General features: G+C 42.3%; 1 protein-coding gene across 1 annotated transcript in view; it reads left to right on the forward strand.

The window, feature by feature from the left end:
• SHANK2 (SH3 and multiple ankyrin repeat domains 2) overlaps nucleotides 1–22699 on the forward strand; it is a gene marked incomplete at its 5' end in the record, with an annotated part of 39679 nt that overhangs the window by 13113 nt on the left and 3867 nt on the right. The window contains 4 exons of the mRNA XM_009081588.1: nucleotides 10390–10520; nucleotides 11839–11923; nucleotides 12275–12298; nucleotides 13049–15455. Of these exons, the coding sequence (XP_009079836.1) occupies nucleotides 10390–10520; nucleotides 11839–11923; nucleotides 12275–12298; nucleotides 13049–15455 (2647 nt within the window). The remainder of the gene's footprint in view (nucleotides 1–10389; nucleotides 10521–11838; nucleotides 11924–12274; nucleotides 12299–13048; nucleotides 15456–22699) is intronic.

A 22699-nucleotide genomic window follows, 5' to 3' on the forward strand; every position in this document is an offset into this window, starting at 1 on the left:
GTCCAGCTCCACTGGTGGGCAGTCTGAAAAGGAAAGATAATGGAAAAGGCAACGATCCAGTAGCAGAGGTGAAACAGAAATGGTGGGATTTCAAAAGGAGGGATGCTTAAAGAGCAGCACATCTCAGGGGAGGGATCAGCTGCCAGTCCAAGTGGCAGGTAAGGCACAACACAGGCATAAATCTCAAATGTTCTTCAGTGAACAAAAGTTAAAGAAATACTTCTGATGTCTCTAAAGTTTGTGTATATCCAAAGCCCTGCTCTGTTCTTGGCCTCTGTCTCAGTCCTCTACCCCTGCAGCTCAATTAATTGTTCAGTTCTCTGTGTATCTCAACCCAATAATTGCTGCAATCCTAAGTATGTCTAACAACTAACATAAAGGGCTCTTGCTGGTAATGAATGATGTGGTGCAAGGAGACAGCATGGTATAGCAGTGCTCCAAAATAATGGACATATTCATGAATCTAAAGGCTGGAATAAACTTGGCTTCTGATCACCATGTCCAGGACAGGATCAGTCAAACCACAACTCACCCCTGCAGGCACACATTGGAGCAGTTCTCCTGTGGCCTCCAGGAGTATTTGCTGATCCACCACATCCAACCAAGCTCTGTTATCAGCCCAGTGCAGACACTGGGACAGGCAGCAGCTACAGGCTCTGCTGCAGAAACAAAGAACCTGTCTAACAGAAGTGGAAGGAAGATAGCCAGGACTTTGATGGAGGTTCACTAGTTGCTATTACATGGACCACTCTAATACCAGATCTCATTTTTTTTCTTTAAACACAACAGAATCAGTGAGGCAAAACAAACAGTCTTCAGAAACCTGTGAGTCCCATGGGATTTTTGGAAATAGCTGCATAATACAGTGTTCAGACACTGAAGTTAAAGTGCAGTGTCTCGCTGACTTGCAGGTGTTTCTGTTCCCCTTAGCCTCTATGCATGCTCCTTTCTGAGTCCCTTACTTGGTCATTTAAGGATCAAAATGGGAGTCATGCCCTGGCAAAGCAAAGCACATGAAGTTAGGAATATGAAGCAAGTCACAGCCTTGGAGGCTGCCAGTTTCATGGCTGCTATCACTAGGTGTAAAGGTATCTATAAAAGACATAAGTGACCTATTTTGCCTGTAAGTTGTATATATCACTGTGAGCAAAGTGCTGCATGTAGGAATGGTGTGTAAGGTGGAAATGGCCAAAATGATCAGAGAATCTGACCTTTTTCCTGTGCTACACACCCAAGGAAGCCTGCTCTGCTTCTCTGTACCCACTCTATTTAAAGCTTGGTTTGAAGAGATAGATTTTTTTAAAGCAAATTAATGACCAAGTAAGATCAACCATATTGGTACATAGTTTGGTCCATGGCAAGTTTTGACTTGACAGTTGCAGTGCCCTCTCTCTCTTTTTTTGGAAGTCACAAGGAAAGGAGGTAAAGGCAGTCAGCTGAGGTCACTCTTATCAGCCAGCTTCAATCCTGCTGTCAGCAGCTGTTAGAACATGAGGACAGTTTCTGGCTGAATCAAGTTTTCCAGTGCCCCTACTATGCCTGGCACACCTTTTCCACGATACCAGCCTAGCCACTGGTGCAACCATCTGACCAAGATCTGCTCTGAATTTAGGGCAACCTTTGGTCATCAAGGAATAGATTTCTTGGGCAGAGACTGACATGTTCATCAAGTTGGTGTCAGCCACTGCCCTTCAGGCAGTTTTCCCATGCTTGCTCCATACTGAATTAAAGTTTGTGCCTGTTCCACATGCCCCATGTCAATGCTTCACAAAGCTTCCAGAAACTGGAGTTACTAAAGATGTCGAACAGCTTGTTACGAATGATAACAGTTATGATTATTCCTCCTTTTCACTGCCAGCCAAGTTAACCAACCTAGCCTAAAACCTGTGAATGTATTCATTATTCATAAGTATTCGCCAAGAGTTTCCACAGTTAACTTTCTGCCCAAGGGTTTTCACACACTGTTTGCCTGTGCTCTTTGTCATTTGTGTTATTGGTCACCTATGCCAGATGCTGTTCTTTCAGCTCTGAAAGGCTGAAAATACTGATTAGGAGGGTGACAACTGGTAAATTTTCATAGGGAATTAGGAATTTTGCAAAAATTTATTATTATGCATTTAGAGAGATTTTTTTCTTCACAAGCCTCTGGCAAATGTGTAAATATGCACAAATAACAAAAGTGTTATGGTTCCCCTGAATCTGAACAAACCAAATTCAGTGATGCCATTTACAGAAATATTCATAAATCAGTGTGGGGTTTGGAGTTTTTTTTATTTTATTTTGCTTCAGTTTTTGACTTTTAGTTTAGTTTGGTTCTATTGCTTACCAGTTGTTAGGTGGGCTCTGTTTAGAACACTTGTCAGGAAAATGGAGTTTTCAAATACAGGGAATTTTCTGATGCATGTCAAAGGAAATACCAAGACATGTTGTATGACCAGTGGCTCTACCAGAATGAGTATATTGATCCCTTATCTCACTCCGATTCCATAGCCTTTAACTGAAATGTGTGTTTGCTATGTGTGGTAAGAATAGGTCCCCTGTTTTTTTGTTCTTTTCTTCATGTGTACTCAAATAGGGAAATGCTGAGAAGTAATTTCATGGTCCTACACTAGCTGTTAAGAGAGATTTGTTAATGAGGGAATGCAGCTATGGCTGTATTAGACAAAGTGGGAGAAGAATTGCAAAGGAAGAAGCAGTGATTAGTTAGGTTGATACCTAGTCCCTTTCAAATCTCATGGAGTGGAAGAGCCAATGATTGCATGACAGTTTGTCCCTAAAATTCATTTTCATAAGGAGCTCATGCCTTTTTACAAATACAATCTCATCCTCACTTTCCATAAAACATGCAACTGGACAGTCTAGCCAGACACAGAGGGAATATGAATACTTTGAATGTGAATACTTTGGAGTAGTGAATATGCTAAATGCACTAATAATATCCATTATTTTAGCACTTAAAAATCATCATTCTATTAAGTCACACAGAATCCCTTTTAGAGCAGTATCATATTGAAGGCACTTGGGTGTAGAACTGAGTGCCACTTTAGGGTAGACAAGGATTGATATATAGGAGAAGGGATCCTTGGGTCTGTCAGAAGGAGCTTTCATTTTAAACCATATAAAATATTTTTTAAAGAAAAACAAGCAAAAAAATCCCCTGATTCATGAACAGAACCAAAAGTATCATTTAACATGACCTCAGCAACACCTTGCAGATGTAAGCTTACAGCTTCCATTGGGGTCTGAAGAGCAGCATATAAAGTATTCCAAAAAGCAGAAATTAATCCTTTAAAAATAGCTTTTTCAAAGACTGGGATGCCAGAGAGTAGGCATGACACTGATCTGGCATTCAGACCACTGCAGCATGAGTAGCACAGCCAGCAGCAGTCAGCCAGTGCTGATCAGGTCCCAGTCCTACAGACAGCAGCGCTTCTCTCACCTATCCCTTGCCTGAGCATGAGGAGTGCAGGTTTTTTGGCCTACCATACCATAACATTTCAGCCAGACTGCCCCAGATTAATCTCTTGTAACCGAATTGTCCCCCTCAAACCAAAAGAGGTTTTTCATTTGAAGCATGGAAAAGGTGCGAGTTACTGCCACAGCCTCACGTAATCCAGAACGGTGCAGAATGGAGCTGGGCAGATTGTGCTCTGCTGTGATCGCTGTGGGTGCAAAAGGCTGAGCCATTCCTAGCCTTTGGGAAGGCATTTTACATAGGGGAGGATTTAGAGTAAGCACATAGATAATATCCTCCTCCTTAACATCTGTAACAATGCCTCTGTGCACACTGTGCTGCCACGGGGATTGCACCCAGATTTCACCGTGTGCCCTCAGGCAAGGGAAGAGGTAGCCAGGGGAGGGCAAAACTCAGTTCATTTTCAGAAGACGATGAGATCCCGGTGAGCAATGCCCTCAGAGAGTGTTTCCTACTGTTTGGAGAAAAGAGCAAGAAAAATCTGGCAAACGTTGGAGAGGGCATTGCTCGCGGGATAGACCCACGGACGGCCACCGTCTCGCTGCAGCAGTGCTTTGGGAGAGAGCACACTGGGGGTGGGGGTGACGTGAGACGTCGGACAAAAGTGAAGATAGCCAGCAGTGCTTCAGAGCAACAAAGGGCTGCCCTCAGCCAGTGGTGGAGCACATCTGGCACCCCAGGAAGCTCAATTGGACCCTTGGCCCTGAGCTCGTCCCAGGGATTTCTGACTGACACCACTGCAGTGCATAGGTGAGCTTTTTGCTAGGTTCACTGACATTTCCTGTCACAGTCACAATGAGGTGAATTGGTAGCTCCTGCCTTGGGATGCAGCATGGCTGTGTGTGTTCTGGGTACAGGACAGTGTGCATTGATACCAAAAGTGGTTAATAATGTCAAGTGCCACGTGCCCAATGCAGTCACTAAACTTTAGTCCGCCCTTCCGTTTGCCCAAACACATACACTCTGGCTTCCCAACTGGCTTCTTTCTATGTGTTGTCCAATGCATGTAGATACCTCCATCTGCCTGGCCTCAGATACAGTGGTTGTTGCTCCTCTATTTGATTGCCAGATGTCACTGGGGAACAAGATGGGGAGGTTCCTGGATCCTCGGGGCAAGCCGGCCATCACCGAGGGAGCTCGCTGTCCACGCCGGCCGAAGAACAGGAATCCTCGGTGCCTGCCTCTGACGAAGACTCGCCAGCCAGGACCACAGAGAGCTGGCAGTGGCCGTTGTCCTCGTCTGAAACGCACAGCAACGTTGGGGAGGATTTTGAGGGATTTCAAACGCCAGCGCGGACTCCGGAGTGTACCATGGACATACAGTCTCCTGGGGATCAGTCACTCAGTAGGACTCCTCAGTTTGAAAGTGACTCTCCTGAGGAGGAGGGAAATGATGAAATGAATGAAGAGCGCTGCGGTGTTGAGCCTGTCCCTAGGGATCGGGGTTGGAGAGGGCAGCCCCAGCTAACAGAGGGAGAGAAGCTGTTGATGGAAACCAACAGTAGGATTGTGCAGCTGCTGGAAAATATCAAGAGGGAGCATGCACAGTCCATGGGTCTCATGTCCCAGTCCATGGGCCGTATGGAGCTGCAGCTGGGCATTGTGGCTACCTCCCCAAGAGCCATCCATAACTACCTGTCAGAGATTTTAGCTTTCCTCAAGCAGCCAAGGACGCAGGTCCTTGAAACGCGCATCTCCCAAAGAGCCACCCCCCATGTCGAGTTAACCTGTGCCTCGACATGGACTGGTGAGGATGCAGTGGCATCCTCCACTGTGTGCTTACCAGGGGCCGAAGGGACGAGCGACTCTCGAGAACCACCGCAGGCCACCCTGCCTTGTCGCAGTGGGCGGCTGCAGAGAGCCATAACCGAGAGGGCCTCGCTGCCCATGCCTACACGCCAGGCAAAAGGGGGAGGGAAGAAAAAATAACCACTCCATAGGATTTTTAGAGTTTTTTTTAATGTGCCTGTCCTTTTAATTCTTAGCCATATGGCCATCGGTGGCAGAATTCAACCATTTCCTACATTGGCTAACATTGTATTCTGGCTGACTAGATTAGTCTAACATTTTGTAGTTTATATTTGCACTGTTAACGATGTGTGCTGCTGGTATTTGAAGAACATTTGCCTCTGTTCTTTCACTTTAACTTCATACAAGCATTTTTTTACTCTGTGCCAGGCATTCATTGCTTTTCTTACAAATACAAGTCATTTCTTGAGGCAGCTGTTTTTTGAGTTTTCTTTCTCCATTATCCCATCCCCTCTGAGCAAGCACTCGGGACTTGGTGGTAAGTATACAGGTCTTGGCAATACTCGCCTCCAAAACTGTGTTCGATCAGTCTTTGCCTGGTGTTTCTGGCATGCCAGCCTGAGGTGTTGGGGTTAGCCTGTACCGGATCATGATCATTCTTATCCTCTGTGGGTCTGACCAGCTGAGTTTCTAAGACCCTCGGTGGAGCTAATCCACATGTCTTGGCTATGTTGTACAATAAGTAATGTTGCCAGGATCATACCTCATATTTCTCTTTGGGGGCTGTATAGTGATGTGCCACCAGATCTATCTAGGCACCTGACTCTCGTTTTCAAAGTTCCTTTTATGATGGATCTGGTGGTTTGATGGGCAGCATTATAATTTTTCCTCTGAGAGAGTCTGGGGAATTGAAACAGGAGTCACTAAGCAATGTGTTCTCTGGGGATAAGAGCCATCTCCTGCAACAAATCTATTAGGAGGAGACTGTCCCCAGTAATTATCACAGATATTAATTATTTAAGAAAAAGAAAAAAAAGAAAAAAGCAACTTGCCTAGCAGCCAGACCTCTTGAGAACGTAAAAGTCATGACATGCTGTTGGGTACTGTGCTACTCTGTCTGTGATTAAGAGCTTTTCATCAGAGACAACCTACATCTTGATAAAACACAACTACTTTCTGTGCCTTTAGGCCGTCTAATTTCCTGAGGGCTGGCACCCTGAGCAGGGCACGGGGCCCATTGGTAACCCACAGGGCAGATGGAAACGCACTTTGCAATAAATTATTTTATATCTGTTGGTGCTACCTCTCTCGGGGGAATTTAATATAGTGGCACTCAAATTGCTATATGCATGCAGAGGCATCAGACTGGCTTTTCCATGTGGTATCCCTGACAGTCCTCCGAAAGGATGCTGTTACCAGGAGCCCCTTGAGCGGTGGTGACTAGTTCTCACAGGTGTAGCATGGCTCCTGTGTTTGACTCTCAACACGCCGTTGTGACTTCTCGGGAAGGTTCAGAAGAGTTTATATGGCAAAGCAGTGATGAATGAAAAATACTAGAGAATAACTGTAGGCCTAAAAATCCTCTTCTATGATTACAACTGAGCGGTGCTCTCTGTCCAGTGAGACGTAGACTCTTCTTCCCTGTCTTTCTGTGAGACTGAGGTTATTCAAAACGAAGCAGATCATATTTTGGTATCCTACCAGTCAGCCACGAATTGCTCCCGTATAAGTGTGTGTGCGTGTGTGCTTGTGGCTGTACTTTGCTAAGTAACTGGTTTAAGGAGGAAATGCAGTTGGCATGGCCAACCTCCAGTGTAGGCTTTTTCCACTACCAAATATTTCTTCCCTTTCCCCTACATCCAGATGCCATTGGAGGCAGGCTTCTTTGGCCACACGGGTGATACACCTCCCACCAGGTGCAAATGTTTGCATCCATTTCGTGGCATTTTTCTCTTTTTTGTCAGAATTATTTGTGAAGTTATCCTCAGTGAGTTTCCAACATAAGCTTGTAAGCTTCCCCTCTCACTGATGTGAGAAATGCATGCTGCAGAGTATTTGAGGTCACGAGGAGGTTGGGAGAGAAAGCAATTAGTAAGCCTGACAAATTATTCCAGTACATGTGGCCTTTGGAACATGTAGTGCTGGTGCAGAAGTGGTTTGCACACTGGTACTGTGGACATGAACAGCCTAGTTCGAGGCACAGATGAGTAAAGTCCCAATATGCTTACATCTTCTTTCTTTGGGATGAGTTTGGATGAAGCTAAATACAATTCAGCCAGTTAATTTTCTTGGCCTAATTAGCACATTCAGTAATAGAGTGAGAATGTTTTTATTTTACACAGTGCTTTCACTTCTGAAGGTGGTGCAGTTGTGGCCAGATGTTAAGGTTTTGATGTATCCTGCAGGACCCGCCATATAGCTGCTGCCATTTAGGACCAACCTCATTCCATGTGCTGGCTGATGCCATGACTTCACATTTTTTGGGTGTAGTTTCAAACCAACAACCTCCAGTCTACCTTTGCTTTCTGATCCAAGGCAGTAGAGCAAAAGAAGAAGCTGTGCAGGTGTAGCAGTGCTGCCGTTGGAAGTACCACGCGAGGAAGCCCTAAAGAGTTCCTTGCAAAGCAGCTTAAGCTTTAACCCACTCTCCTCTCCCATTTAAAGTGCTTTAGCAAGGCACAGAGCACCACTCAAATGGGAACAGCCATAGGGTGAGAAGGACTGAGAACCTGTCTACAAATCAAAAACCTGCAATAAACCTATACAAAACCAAGTTGGGTTTTTTTTTTCCACCTGGAAATAGTAGATGGTATTAAGGATTGGTACCAACTGATATTTTGGTCAGATCCAAAATTAGGATCTGACTTCTAGTGTTGTCTAGCAAAATCAGTGCAGTTGGAGGGTATGTATGTTTCATCCCCAAACAAATATTTTCATGCTTTTCAAGTGTCTGTCATAGCCTCATCACTCTTGCCCTGTAGCTTTTTGTTGTCTGAATGGGTATATGGTTACATGTGTCTGTTAAAAATAAAGGGGATCAGTTCTTACACGGTATATTTATATTTCTTATGTACAGATTTTGAGTACCTAGTGCTTCAGTTTCCAAAGCTTCCTTCTTTCTGTATCCCAAAGACCAGTTGTTTGGCTTCTGGGATGATGAAAACAGTGGGAGAGACTTAACAGGAAATCTCTGCCCGATTGAAGCTCTTGGTGATAGATCCCCTGAGGACAATTCTGCAGTCTAGCAATATTTTTGCTGTATAGGTCAAATGTTCATGGTGACACCGTTGCTTTCTGATGCCTTTTGCTGAGCAGAAGTGCAGATATTTTTCTTTCAGAAGTTGACAGTTTGTATTACAAAAACTTATGAAATGTGACGTGAAGTTTGTTTAATTTTTGAATACGTGATGATTTTAAGAATTTTTTTCCTTTTCTCCTTCCACTGGATGATTTAAAACCCACAAAAATAAAGCAGACCAATGAAAAGAATTGAATGCTAACTTCAGTTGAAAAGAAACAGCAACACCACTCTTGTGAGACAGTTTTCAGCAATGTTCAGCTTACTGGTCCTGCTCAGCCTTTCCTTTCCTGCCTGCTCCCTGACTCTCTGTGACACTGAAATATCCACTTCTAGGACAACCTTCTTCCTAACCAGAAGGCTAAAAGGTCTTCCCTCTCTTCTTCTCCCATTTAAAATGTCATTCTTGCATCAGCCAGATCTACTGTTTAGAGGGATCAAAAGCTTTTTTCTTTCTGCCTTATTCCCATCCATATCAATATCCAAGGCCCTGAGTGCACTGCTCTCCAGTGAGAGGTAAAAAAAAATCAGTAAATCCAATACTTGGCATAGTAACACCATCTCTAGACCACAAAAAAACTGGGTTTTTTTAAAGTCTATAGTATCCTAACGAAGTAGCTATCCTTGTTTGCTGGAGCAAATAAATTTCTGGGAGATGGATCTAACTGCTGAAAGGTATCATTGCTGTGCCTCGCGTTGTGGAAGCCTAGGAGCCAGGCTAAGGTATTCCACTCACACAGACACCACAGGCTGTGTAACTAATCCTGACTTTGGTGAAACTTCAAAGGAAAAGACACTAAATTAACATGATACAGGAAACCAAATGCAATGGAAGGCGTAGTAAGGAAACCTGTTGGTATGATTCAAGTTTGGATTCTAGTACAGATTGAAAACTCAGACTATTCTGGTGGCTTAGGCTAGTGATTTAATTTCTCTGTGCCTTCGTTTCATAGCTGTATAAGTGGCAAAAAAGGAGCTGTCAGGCAATAATTAGTTGGCTATGTGGTACTTTGAGGTCTTCAGTCTGAGGGAGTAACATTATGTATTAAATGTTGATGAACCTTGTTTGTGACCAAAGTTGGAGATGGGGCTACCACTAGCACTCAGTTTGGAATGTCCTGATTAAAGTTTTCCCTATATTTTGCTATCACATCATATGGTAGATCAGAATCCCAAATCCAAATGTTGAAGTCCAAATGATTTGGACTTTGCCTATTTGGTCTGTTTCTCATTCAGATTTGGACTTTGCCTATTTGGTCTGTTTCTGACCACAACTAAATACATTCCCAAACTGTCCAGTTCTTAAAATACAGAAGGCATATAAAAGTTTCATTGAAATAATGAAACAAATGATGCAGTTAGTAATGCTAGTCTACAAATCCAAGAGTGTGAATAAAATAGGATGTGATTACTTAAGGAGAACAGGCATAAAAGAGCACTTCTGGAGTACTTGTTATTGTCCAAAATATCACTGACATCCTGATGACTAAGTACAGTCTGCTTATCTCTATTTGAAACAGTGCTGTACGGATTCATTATTTCTAAAGGTCTTCTTTCCATTTCTATATAGATATTCTCCCTTCACATTTTGAAGGTTTGAAGAAGAGGATTGTTTTTCGAGTCACACTAAGTAAACATTAAATGCATGCAGGCTTAAAACTAAAGCATGCATGTTATGTAGCAGCAATAAAAAGTGCTCGGCTTGCACGACTTATGATGCTCAAGCGTTGCCTTGTTAAAATGCCAAAAAAACTTTTTCTTTGCATTTTTTTGAAAAGTAAATCTCTTCCTTTGACCTTGCAATACTTAACTTTTCCGGTTTTTTGGACAAATGATATTTATTTTACTGAATACTTTTATATTACAGATAAGGTGGATGAAATAGTACCAGTTTCCAAGCCATCAAGAATTGCAGACAATGCAACTGTGGACTCAAGAGTGGCAACTATAAAACAGCGGCCTTCTAGTAGATGTTTTCCCTCAGCTACAGATATGAATGTGAGTGGGAGCTGTGAAGTACTACTTGCATTTCTGGAACTGGTTCGAGGGGTCTTTTGGCAATGTGCAAGGCATACAACAGAAATTAATGTAGAAGCTTTGCTTTCTATACTCCTTTTACTTTTATTTGCTTGTAAGTTTTAAGGCATGGTCGACTTGTGCATTTCTAATAGTAGTTTTGGGACAAAAGAGTATATATCCCCTATAAAACCTTTCTCATTATGTCCTCGTGTTTATACTGAGACCCTCATGTGAACAGCACTGCTCCCTCAGTGTTACTGAACTGGAGCTGGGGAGACCCCAGTGAGTTCTGAACTTGAAGGTGTCAATACAACACTAAGCCCAAGCTGCAAAATGGTGCTGAAAGTCAAGGTATGCTATTTCAGTTTCAGCACCAGAGTTAGTGCAGCCACACCATTCCCACTAATGTGAAGGTTTCTCCTACTACAGGTTTTTATTATTCCTAATGGCATATATAATTCCTTGGTTAAATAATGCATGGTGATTTGTAAGGGATGAATTGACATTAATACTATAGCATGTATTAAAAATTAAACCCCAGAACTCTGAAATTGGATTATTCAATTGCAGAATTTGCTCTTACAAAACTTTGCATGTGAAAAAAAATCATTGTTTTTATTGCATTTTAGATATGTTTTTCCATTACCCCTCTGAAAGAGCATCAGTCCTGATGCAACAAGCACTTTCTGTTCTCAGCAGCTTAGGGTGGAAGGAAATTAAAGCTATTCTGTGAGGCAGAAAACAAATAGTTTTGTGATGACCTACAGAAGGAGGAACAGTTGGGAGCATTGGGATTCAGGTGGCATTCCTCAGTTCCTGGCTGAGATGCTGACTGCCAGTGTAACCTTGCACAAGACAGCTTGAGTCTGTATGAGACTCCAAGAACAGGTCTGGTCTTCAGAAGTGAAGAGAGTGCACAGCTTGGTGCAGAGAGAACATCAATCCCCATGGGCTGTGTGGTTAGGTTTTTTGGAAGTGAAGGAATTAAAATGCAGTTGCTCATGTGTCATTTTTCTTACAGCATTCAAAATGTGCTGGAAACTTAAGATATTGCCTTGTAAATAATTTCAACAAGCCCCACTTAGAGCTGCTCCATTTTGTGAGCACGGAAATAAAGCTCAGCCTCTCCTTTCCCTTCCCTCCTCCCCAAAATGACAATAACACCTAGCTTATTCTTTTCCATACAATTCTAAGTAAAAGGCATAATGGATGAGCAGCTATGACAGAAGAGTTATTTACATGTGGGAGAGACTTTCATGCTTTAATGCTTGTGGGGTTTTTGTTTGCTTTTTTGTAGTCCATGTATGAGAGACAGGGTATTGCTGTGATGACGCCCACTGTACCAGGGAGTCCTCAAGGTCCTTTTCTGGGTATACCTCGGGGTACAATGAGAAGACAAAAATCTATAGGTAAAATGCTTCTCATGTATAGTCTGCTTGTGCATTATTCACATGCTTTTAGTAACTTTGCTTCTGTCTTAAAGCATATTTCTCCAACATCTTTACCTCAGTGGGTGACTGTTTCATTTTTATACAAAGTTCATGAGAAAAGAAGTTTGTAAGGTGATGTAATTTCCACATTCTGCTTTGATGGCGGTAGGCAAGTATGGAATTATAATTTAATTATTTTCTTTAGAATGTTCCCTCTAATAAGTAAAAAAAAAAAAATAAATCAGTACAAGTCTTTTGAAAAGCATTAGGGCAAAATGTTACCCCTTTTTCTTTGTTATTGAGATGAAAGCATTGTAACGCTGAGTAGTTTACCAAAAAATCCTGTTGATCAAATGGACTAAAATTCACCTTTTTTTTTATTTCAAATGATGCCAATAGATGATTTTACAACAAAGAAAGAAAGAGCAGACCAAATTTGGGCTTGCTTTGTTCATGGTAGTAATCTTAGTAGTGACTTTTATCAATTTAGAAACGCATTATGCTGATGTAAAATTAGCATCCAAACTATCCCAATATTGCCCAGTTTATTTATGTTAAAAGCTGTATTTGTAATAATCTAATGTCATCTTTTCAAATGAAACATTATGATTGTTTTCCCCAATAGGATCTTCACAGTCCCTTTGCGAAATTTCAAATGCATCTTAAAAATTCATTAGGCTTCCAAGTTGCAGTATTATATGCAGTTATAGAGTGCTAGAGCAAGGCAGAAGCTACTCTTCTGCACAGAATGTCTTCCCTGTTTGATAATTTTCAAAGAAAATGTGCTTCTCTACAGCTACCTTGATGATACATAAACCCAAAACATTTGCCTACACATCAGTGATCAGTTTAATTAAAATTCTGTAGCATCCTTCTCAATTCTGGCATCTGAGGCTCTGGAAGTTCAACAAGAAAGAATTCTTATGGTAGGAATCAACCAAAAGACCTCTTTTATAATTTTGCATTGTGCCTCGTGTTGTGGGAAATGCACCCTGGAATTTTGGGTTGGATAGAGAAATAATACAGCATGAGGGATCCCAGTGGAAGAGTGTTCTAAATGAACTTTCTGATTTCTAGGTATAACAGAGGAAGAACGGCAGTTTCTGGCTCCTCCTATGCTGAAGTTTACCAGAAGTCTTTCAATGCCTGACACCTCTGAAGATATCCCACCACCACCACAGTCCTTACCTCCTTCACCACCACCACCTTCTCCCTCTCTGTACAACTCTCCCAAATCCCTGACAACAAGGAGCTATGGAACTATTAAACCTCCCTTTAATCAGAATTCAGGTGCAAAAATTACCTTGGTTAGGCCTGAGAGTGTGGGAACGATGATAAGGGACAAAGGGATCTATTACAGACGAGAACTGGACCGATACTCTCTGGACTCAGAAGACCTGTACAGTCGGAGTGCTGCAGCTCAGGCAAATTTCAGGAGCAAGAGGGGTCAGATGCCAGAAAACCCATATTCCGAGGTGGGGAAGATTGCAAGCAAAGCAGTTTACGTGCCGGCCAAACCAGCGAGGCGGAAGGGAATGCTGGTGAAACAATCCAATGTTGAGGACAGTCCAGAAAAGACCTGCTCTATTCCGATCCCAACAATAATTGTGAAAGAGCCATCCACCAGCAGCAGTGGGAAAAGCAGCCAAGGGAGCAGCATGGAGATTGATCCTCAGTCTTCAGAGCAACCTGGGCAACTCCGGCCCGACGACAGCTTGGGTGTCAGCAGTCCGTTTGCAGCAGCCATTGCAGGGGCAGTGAGGGACAGGGAAAAGAGGCTGGAAGCGAGGAGGAATTCTCCAGCCTTCCTTTCCACAGACCTGGGAGATGAGGATGTTGGACTAACCCCACCAACACCACGTATGAGGCAATCTAAATTCACCGAAGAAGCGATGTTTAGTAGTGAAGATGGTTTCAGACAGCTTATGTCACCATCTCCAATTCCAGCACCTAGAGAGCCTGAAAGTCTTTTTAATAGCAATGAGCCTCAGAGTGACTCAAGGACATTAAATGCTTCGTCCAAAACGAAAGGTACTGAAAACAGTGCAGTGGCAGCTAAGTCCACGAATGTGTCCAGCCCAGATAGTTATGTTCATCCGGTCACAGGAAAGCTGTTAGATCCAAACTCACCGCTAGCCCTCGCGCTCTCTGCCAGGGACAGAGCTATGAAAGAACAAACACAGCAGATTCCAGGCAAAGGAGACACTGTTAAAACTGACCTTAATAAACCACTTTACATCGATACAAAGCTGAGACCCAATATGGAAACGACTTTTCCTGTTACTGCTACTGTCACTAGGCAAAATACTCGAGGCCTGTTGAGACGGCAGGAGACTGAGAACAAGTATGAGACAGATTCAGGGAAAGAAAAGAAAGCTGAGGAGAAGAAAAACATGTTGATAAACATCGTGGATACCTCGCAGCAGAAGTCAGCTGGCTTGTTGATGGTTCATACTGTGGACACAGCGAAGTCAGATGATACGCCCGATGATGAAGAGGAAAAGGAAGCTGAAATGGAACCGAGCCCTGAAAACTCCCCACCAGAGAGGCCAGAGGGGAGTGAGGAGGCAGAAGGTGAGCTGAACGTACCTGCTGCAACCGAGCCACCGGCATCTCCCGCCAAAACCATCGTCTCGGCGAGCTCCGTGGACGACCCTGTCATCTTGCCGTTCCGCATCCCTCCACCACCCCTAGCCTCAGTCGACATCGATGAAGAGTTTATGTTCACTGAGCCACTTCCCCCTCCCTTAGAGTTCGCCAACAGCTTTGACATCCCCGACGATCGCGCAGCTCCCGGCTCGGCTCTGACAGACTTGATTACGCAAAGGAAAAATGGCACACCTGCACCCGCACCATTCGCCCCCAGCCAGCCAACAAATTCCTTAGACAGTAAAAAGCAAGTGGGTCTTTCAAACTGTTTGCCTGCCTCCTTTCTGCCACCCCCTGACAGCTTTGATAACGTCACTGACTCTGGGATTGAGGAGGTAGACAGTCGAAGTAGTAGTGACCATCACTTAGAGACAACCAGCACTATCTCAACAGTGTCCAGCATCTCTACCTTATCCTCGGAAGGGGGGGAGAACGTGGATACTTGTACAGTCTATGCAGATGGGCAAACATTTCTGGTGGACAAACCCCCAGTACCTCCTAAGCCAAAAATGAAGCCCATAATCAACAAAAGCAATGCACTTTACAAGGACGCGCTGATCGAAGAAACTGTAGACAGCTTTGTTATCCCTCCTCCCGCTCCGCCCCCTCCCCCGATCAGTGTGCAGCCCAACATGGCTAAGGTTGTTCCCCAAAGGACATCTAAGCTATGGGGTGATGTGCCGGAGGTGAAAAGCCCAATTCTCTCAGGCCCAAAGGCTAATGTGATTAGTGAATTGAACTCAATACTCCAGCAAATGAACAGAGAGAAATCCTCAAAGCCAGGGGAAGGATTGGAGTCACCGACTGGAACGAAAACTGCAAGTCTCAGTACAAGGTAAAAGTAATTAACCACATAATTTTCTGATAAAGGCTTGATTTTTTTTTTTTGCCATCCCTTCACTAACTTCCCCTGTTAATAATGTAGAGTGAAGAAGAGTGTACTCCATTCTAGATGTCTCCTTAATGAGTAGTCTATGTCAAACAAGAGTTTCTTACATTCTCCATGTTTGTGTGGCCCTAACCATAGGACAGGAACTTTTTCAGTCTTCTCCAACTTGTAAGACAATTTGCACAAACCTTTCAGTTGTTTTGATGTGAGTTACCTAGATTTATTTTTAAGCAGTATTTTTCTTTCATTTTTTTTTCATTTTAAATTCTGGTGATAATTTAATTTTTCTTCAGTCCCATAAGATATTTTGCCTTCAAACAGGTAAAAAGTGGTTTTGCCTAGCGTTGCTTCACGTTCACTGTGTGGTGTCATTTGTTTCACACTGAGACCTCTCATAATCCACTTTATCAAGGCTGTTGTAGAAAATTACTCATTGAAATCACTTTGTGCTGTTCATGTTGTTGCTAAGAAGTTAATTTAGTATCTCTGCCCCTTAGTATTATGGGGTTTAAGTTCTGTCTTTCTCTTGCATGCACTGGTTAGTGAATAGTTTCTGATGTTCACAGGTTCAAGGAAGTTTCTTCTTTCTCCCAACAGCAGCATCCCTGGCAGGGCAGTGAGTTCAAATTTAAGTGTTTTCTGAAAGGTACTTGAGAGAGAAGTAACAGACAATAGTCAGACACCATTGGGTGAATGTACAAGTAATTGTGCGGTCACATTTCTGTGCAATGTGGATATAATATCATGAAATCCACAGTTATGAAAAAAAAAAGGTAATTTTGTTCCTTTTTCTAAGAGACTGAGATGTTTCTCTTTGTGGTGTGGAATGGTTTGGCTTGACATGCAGCAATTAAATGCACTTTTTACTGAAATACTGCAGATTGTTTAGCCCAGATTGCTCCACAGAAATGCAGTGCTAGGTTTGTTTTTTTACAAAGATACTACCTAAGTAAATTTTATTAGAATTATTCTGCTGGTTAATAAGTAACTCAGCCTTGGAGAAGCTTCTGTACTTTGCATGCATGAAGCAAATTTGTTTTTAAGGGAAGGGTGGCTCTGTTGACTGCAAACGAATGCTGATTCTGAAAACAGTGTGATCAACAGCCTCAGCCTCAAGGAGTTATATTATTTCCTGCAAGGTGGAAGTCATCAAACTGGTGACAGGGAGGTAATACAATTTTTAGGATGAAGAAATGGAAGAAAACCACTGAAATTCTGGAATTCTTGTCAGTGGCACTTGACTAAACAGAGCAGAAATTGAGTTGGCTGTACAGGAAAAGTATTTATACAGGGGAAAAAAAAGAATACTATTTTTGCTAGACCTTGATAGTTAGTATAATATTATTTATCTTCTTTTATATTTAAACTTATAGTTATTTCCAGGTGACAGCAGAGATCTTTAGGATCCCTATTTTATTGGAAAATAGCTGAGGCTACCAACTACAGTGTACTGTAAATATGTCACAGTATTATCGTTACTGAGAGGAAAATGAAAAGTAGAAGTAAATAGGGATACTTTTTTTTTTTTGTGAAAAGACATTTTAAGAGCTATAAAGGCTGAGAAAAATAAATTGAAAAACTGCTGGGAAAAAAGCAAAGCATCACATAAGCAAGAGTAGTTACATTTTAGAGAAAGACCTGTCTTGGACAGTGTTCCAAAGTTTAGTTGCTTTTCTGTCCTTGAGCATTTTTGATTCTTTTAACTCAGCTTTGGCAAATTACTGTGTCTTCATTATGGAATACAGAGGCTCAATTTGGAAACAAAACCACCCAAAGCATTATTAATGTGGCTGAAATCCTATTTCTTTCCTGAAAAGTAAACCCAAAGAGGCATCTTTGGAAACTAGAGAGAGGATCCAATGCCAAAAGAGCTTTGAGGGAATAAATAGGATAAGTTGGCAATGGCATAGAGCAGCAAAGCTCTTGGCTGCCATTTGACTGTGGGAGAAAATGACACCTCCACAAAATTCCCAGTGGGAACAGGAGGTAAGAGGGCTGTGCTTTGTTTCCTTCTGTTTTCAGAACTGATGTGAATGCATTATTTTTTAACTATGAGATGAACTGAAGATGCTAAAACAATCAGAAAAGGTTTTTCAGGATTTCTTTTTTAAGTGAAGTAATAAATTGGAACCAGCAGAAGAGAACCAGCTATCTACAGATATTAAGAGTATGTTTTCAGAGGCACTGCAGGCAATTCCTTTTCATCTCCACAAGAGTAAGGTAGAGAGATGTAAATGGAGAAGTTCACATGTAGATTCAGAAGCCCAGGGTTTAACTCACCCCAGCCTGGCTCCTGGCTGCTCTCCACTCCCTGAGCAAACCTCAAGAAAATACAAGTGATGGATACATGGTAAATGCTTTATTTATTTATTTATTTTACTGCTTTTTCTCCTGCCTTATCACTTTAGAAGTTAAATAAATTACAGCTCTCCCAGCCCGATTGCACAACTGACAAAATTTTTTACAAAGCTGTCAAATATTATGACCAGGGAATACCATCTTGTGAAAATGTCAAGCATAAAAGCTAATATTTAAATTTTAAAGGTAAAATTCCTGGAGTTTCTTGGGATTTTTTCTTAATACTATAAAGCCTATGATAAGCACTTGAAGAGCTTGTAGCCCTTTCCTGTGAGGTAGCATTGGAAAGGGAGAAAAGGAATTTTAGCTCAGGAAAGCAGAGATTCTGCTAAATTAAAGAGCAACTTGTTAGCTCTGCTGAAGGAAAAGTGATAAAAAATGAATATGCCTGTTCCTGTCCTTCAGCCAAAGAGAAGGATTGGGAAGTGTTATAAATAGGAACAATGTTCACAGGCTCACTTGGGTGATGTTCACAGCACCAGCAGCCTGATGAATTTAAAAATATGTATTTGATTCTTGGGCCATGCATGAAGTTATAGCCCAGAGTGGGAGCCTAAATATCACTAGAAATGCCTTTTGCACAGCCAGTACAGATGTAGTTCACTCCCAGCAATTGCCCCATTATCACAGGGATGAATTAAACTGTAGATGGTTGGGTAATGGCTTGCTACAGAAACTCCTTTGGTTTTGATAAATGAGGATTAGGAAGAGATCATTCTACAGTACTGAGCAGCACTACTCAATTATTACATCCAAACAACCCTAGACTTGCTTCTGTTCTCTGTACATTGGGTTAGCAATAATTTGAGGCAGTGTATTTATAGTTTGCCATTGTTCTTATGGAGACACCAAGCTTCAAGGTTTTTAAATAAAGCATGGATACATTTGGCTGGAAACCATCTGCTTCTCCGTGGCAGTGACCAGCCGTGGGATAGGGAAAAGGAGACTGGTAGGAGAAGGAAAAAGAGGAAGAAGCAAGAGAATGCACTTGCTTGGTTTGTACTACTAAAAGCATGATGAAAGGGTTTGATCACAAGGTTCAAGAGCAGAGTTCCAGATTCCACTCCCAATTCTGGTCATCATTTCCTTTATGAAATTATGGCAATCAGCCCTGGTCATAGAGATTTTCATCTGGTCAATCCATGCAGTCAAGTCCCAACATGTGACCATCACTTCCTCTGGTTTTGCTCATCATTCCTTACAGGAGAGGCTGAGGGTCTGTGAGTATGGGGCTCTGTTGGACCCAAATACCCTGGACTAAAGCCTCAGTAATGAGCTCTGGTCATGCTTCCTGTTTCCAGATTTGGATATGCACACGTGCAGTGAGAGGAAGACCCAAGGGAGAGCCCTGCCTTGGCAGGTGACGCTCTGCTGTCAGCGTCAGCCGAGGGGGACGCGCTGTGTAGTGGTAGTATCGATCGTGATGCTATAAATACAGCAGTGCTATAAATTCACTTGAGAGGCTACTGACTTCTATATGGAGCTGATAAAAGAATTGGAGGGAAGAGCAATGCAGGGTTTTTGTCAGGTGAAGGGAGGAGTGCTCGCTCTGTCTGTGAACTCTGCGGTCGCGTAGCAACGTAATGATCAAGTGCAGGGCTGGGATCAGCTGAATAATGTCAGCGTGATTAACGCAGAATAGGCCCAGTGGCTGCTGGGGAGAGAAAACACAGCCCCCAGTGCAAACAGCATCCTTCCTCCACAGCTCCAGCGTACTAATAAGGAATAATGAACAGCTACTGCTGCTGCTCTCTACCAGCACTGTACCAAAATGATCGATGGCTTTGCCAAAGGGAGGAACAATTTCTATTTCAAATGGTGCTTGTGTTTCTCTGGCTGTGTTTGCACAATGTGCCTGTGGCCTCTGGGGCAGGTTGGCGTCACTCCTGGTAGTGGGAAATGTTCATTATGAATGTGGGAGTTATGGAGGATGCTTAACCAGGCAGAATTGAGTCCTTTAGGAAAAATAACCTGTACTGTGTTGGAATAACAAGTTTTAAAAGTGATGCTTCCCATGGCCAGTGGTTTTGGTCATCTCCAAATTAATTTTTTCCATGAATATCTGGAAAAGTTCTTTTCACAAACAGGTAAGGCAGAACTGAACTTAGTAGCAAGACCTGCACAGGGATTGATCCTACATTTGGTTTTTTGTAAAGGATGTCTGGATTTCACAGATGATGAAATACGTGGGCTAATCCCCAAGCCTTGATTTTTCACTTTACTGCTCTGCCATTAGATTCATTTCATGTCGTTAACCGTTTGTCAGCCAATTTCACAGGATTGCTTGCTTTGTCAGTAATTTCTGCAGTGTTTCAGTCATTCCATTTTGTCATTTTTATTTGCTGTCATGACTGCTGTTGTCAGAGGAGGGTCATGCTGAAGTGCCATGAAGTAAGTGACAACCATAAAGCATAGAGTAATCTATGTTGTGCATTCTGCTTCTTTGTAATGCTCACTCATTGTTATTGCATTTTAGTGACTTTGGTGTTGACTTTGTTACAAAGTGCAATGTGGATTAGATCATCCTAATCCAGAAATGGTAGCCATCCTAAAACCAGAAGTAGGATGTCATCTCAAGATGAAATAAATGCCACACTCATCAGAGAAGTATTCAGAAAAGGTTTTGGTAACATGAGCATGTAAAATCAGATTCCTGAACTTATGTCTGAGCACCTAAATAAGTGGTGTGACTTTTCAAATATGCCCAAATTCTGCTGGATTTTTGGATGGGGAGGGATAATTACTGCAGTTTTTAGAGGTTAAAAGGGTTTTAGAGGTTAGAGGTTAAAAGTAAAGACAAACCAGGCCTTGAAATCATCAAGATCTGTTGTGGTCATCACTGTTGAGACTTTCCTCCTTGGAAGCTGTGGGATTCTCCCATTTCTCTGTCCAGCTTTCCTTTTCCCTGCAGCTCTCCAAGGAGAGGGGCCTGAGGCTGACTCTTGGCCCTCTTCCCCTCATCAGCACCATGCCCTTCCTGCTGGTTTCCAGACATTTGTGCTATTCACATGGAAACTCTTGCTCTTGAACAGACAGACTCCCACAGACCTTCATGATTATTCTTCACTCCAACTGCACAGCGTTACTCGCAACAGACACCAACCACTGCTCAATTCTTCTCCCTAAAATAACACTATTATGAGAAGCTCTGTATCCTGCCAGTCATCACGTCAGCCCTTGTTCTTCATCTTCCCCCAAAACAGACAATTATTGTCTTACTTTCCTACCATACAATTTTCCTTTGACAATCCTGAAAGAAAGTAAAAATATTACACAAGATGAAGGCAAAGTTTGGGGCTTGTGTGGTCTCAAAAATCTGTAAGAAGATAATTTCTTGCAGTACCTCTGAACAGGAACTCGCTTCGCTCGTTGCTTCCCTTGGTTGGTATGATTTTTTTTTTCCCTGTGAACTGTGTCAGAACCAGCATTTCTTTTGGCAATTTGCAGAATAAAACAGCTCCCATGGGCTGAGCATAATGGTTTTTTGGGTTTTTCCATGGAAGCACCATTCCTTCTTTCACTGTTTTGTTTCTGATATTAACAGTAAATTTGAATCCTGCTAATACAATATAAAATTTAAAAGAATTTCTTGCTACAAGCTGTGCTGATGGCTTTTCTACTTGGAGGCTGCATCATTGTGACATATAGGTTATATATTTTGATTTTAATATGAGGCAACATAATGGGCATTGCAATCAGTGCAGGCTTACAGCAGCAAATGTTTATAAATTGCTACCATATGCTGATTCTAATAGAGCAAATTTTATTTAAAATAATTATCAGACTTTTCACCTTTTTTAAAATGAAATTTGGGGTTTGGCAGGTTTAATATGGATTTAATATGTTTAGGATAACAGATGATCAAATAAGGCATAAGAAATTGCTCTTATTAAAAATCTGGAAAACCCATAACACAACAAACCATGTCTGCTCTCCAGCTGGAATGTGCTTGCTCCTTATTGACCAGGATACCAATCAACCACAAAATGCAAGACAGATGATGGTTTCAAGGCTGTTTCTGCATCACAGATTGTATTGGAGATGTCATAAATTATCATTTAGGATGCATAGGAGTTACATAAATATCCTTGCTTTTTTCCTTGGATTACAATTACAATACAGTGCTATCTGTAACATGCTGGAGTTGATATGGCAGGTGGAAAAAAGGGGAAAAGAATGGAGGAAAAATATTATTGGAATTAAAGACTTGGAACTGAAAGCCTTGAAGTTCTACTGAGAGCTCAGCAGACTTGCATGACCTGCATGAGAGCTGTGTTGGTGCTGTGAGGGCTGCAGAGCTGACAGCAGAGCTGGGAATGAGCATGGACTCAGTGCTGCAGGATGCTGAATAATTTTGGAGGCAGCAGTGACCTCAAGTTGTCATGGTTAGAACTCATCTTAAACAGGAATGGGACCTAAATGATGCCTCACTGCAGTAGTGAGACCACAGACTTGCCCACATTCCCCCCAAGTGTGCAGGAGAAGTAATAGCCTCCTTGGAGAAGGAGTGTTGCTCTAGGATTAATCCTGTTCAGGCTAATAAAGGGCTCTGAGCTGATAAAAGGGTTAATATTTAGAATAGCTGCATGACTCACATGGCTATAAACTGAGCTGGTATTGAAACCTCATTCATCAGCTAAAATAAAAGAATTTCATATCCCTGTTCCAGAGTTTTATTTTAATAGTCAGCAATCTTGAACCTATGGCTTGAAAAAATCAAGATGCCCACACAGATTTTCTGACACTGCTTGCAGCCATGTGGAGCCAATGCTCTGATCCAGGCTGACAGAAAGCAAAGGACCACAATGCCTGGATTGCTTTGCTCACCTGCA

The sequence above is a fragment of the Acanthisitta chloris genome, unplaced genomic scaffold, assembly GCF_000695815.1.
Source record: "Acanthisitta chloris isolate BGI_N310 unplaced genomic scaffold, ASM69581v1 scaffold10029, whole genome shotgun sequence".
NCBI classification, from domain to species: domain Eukaryota; kingdom Metazoa; phylum Chordata; class Aves; order Passeriformes; family Acanthisittidae; genus Acanthisitta; species Acanthisitta chloris.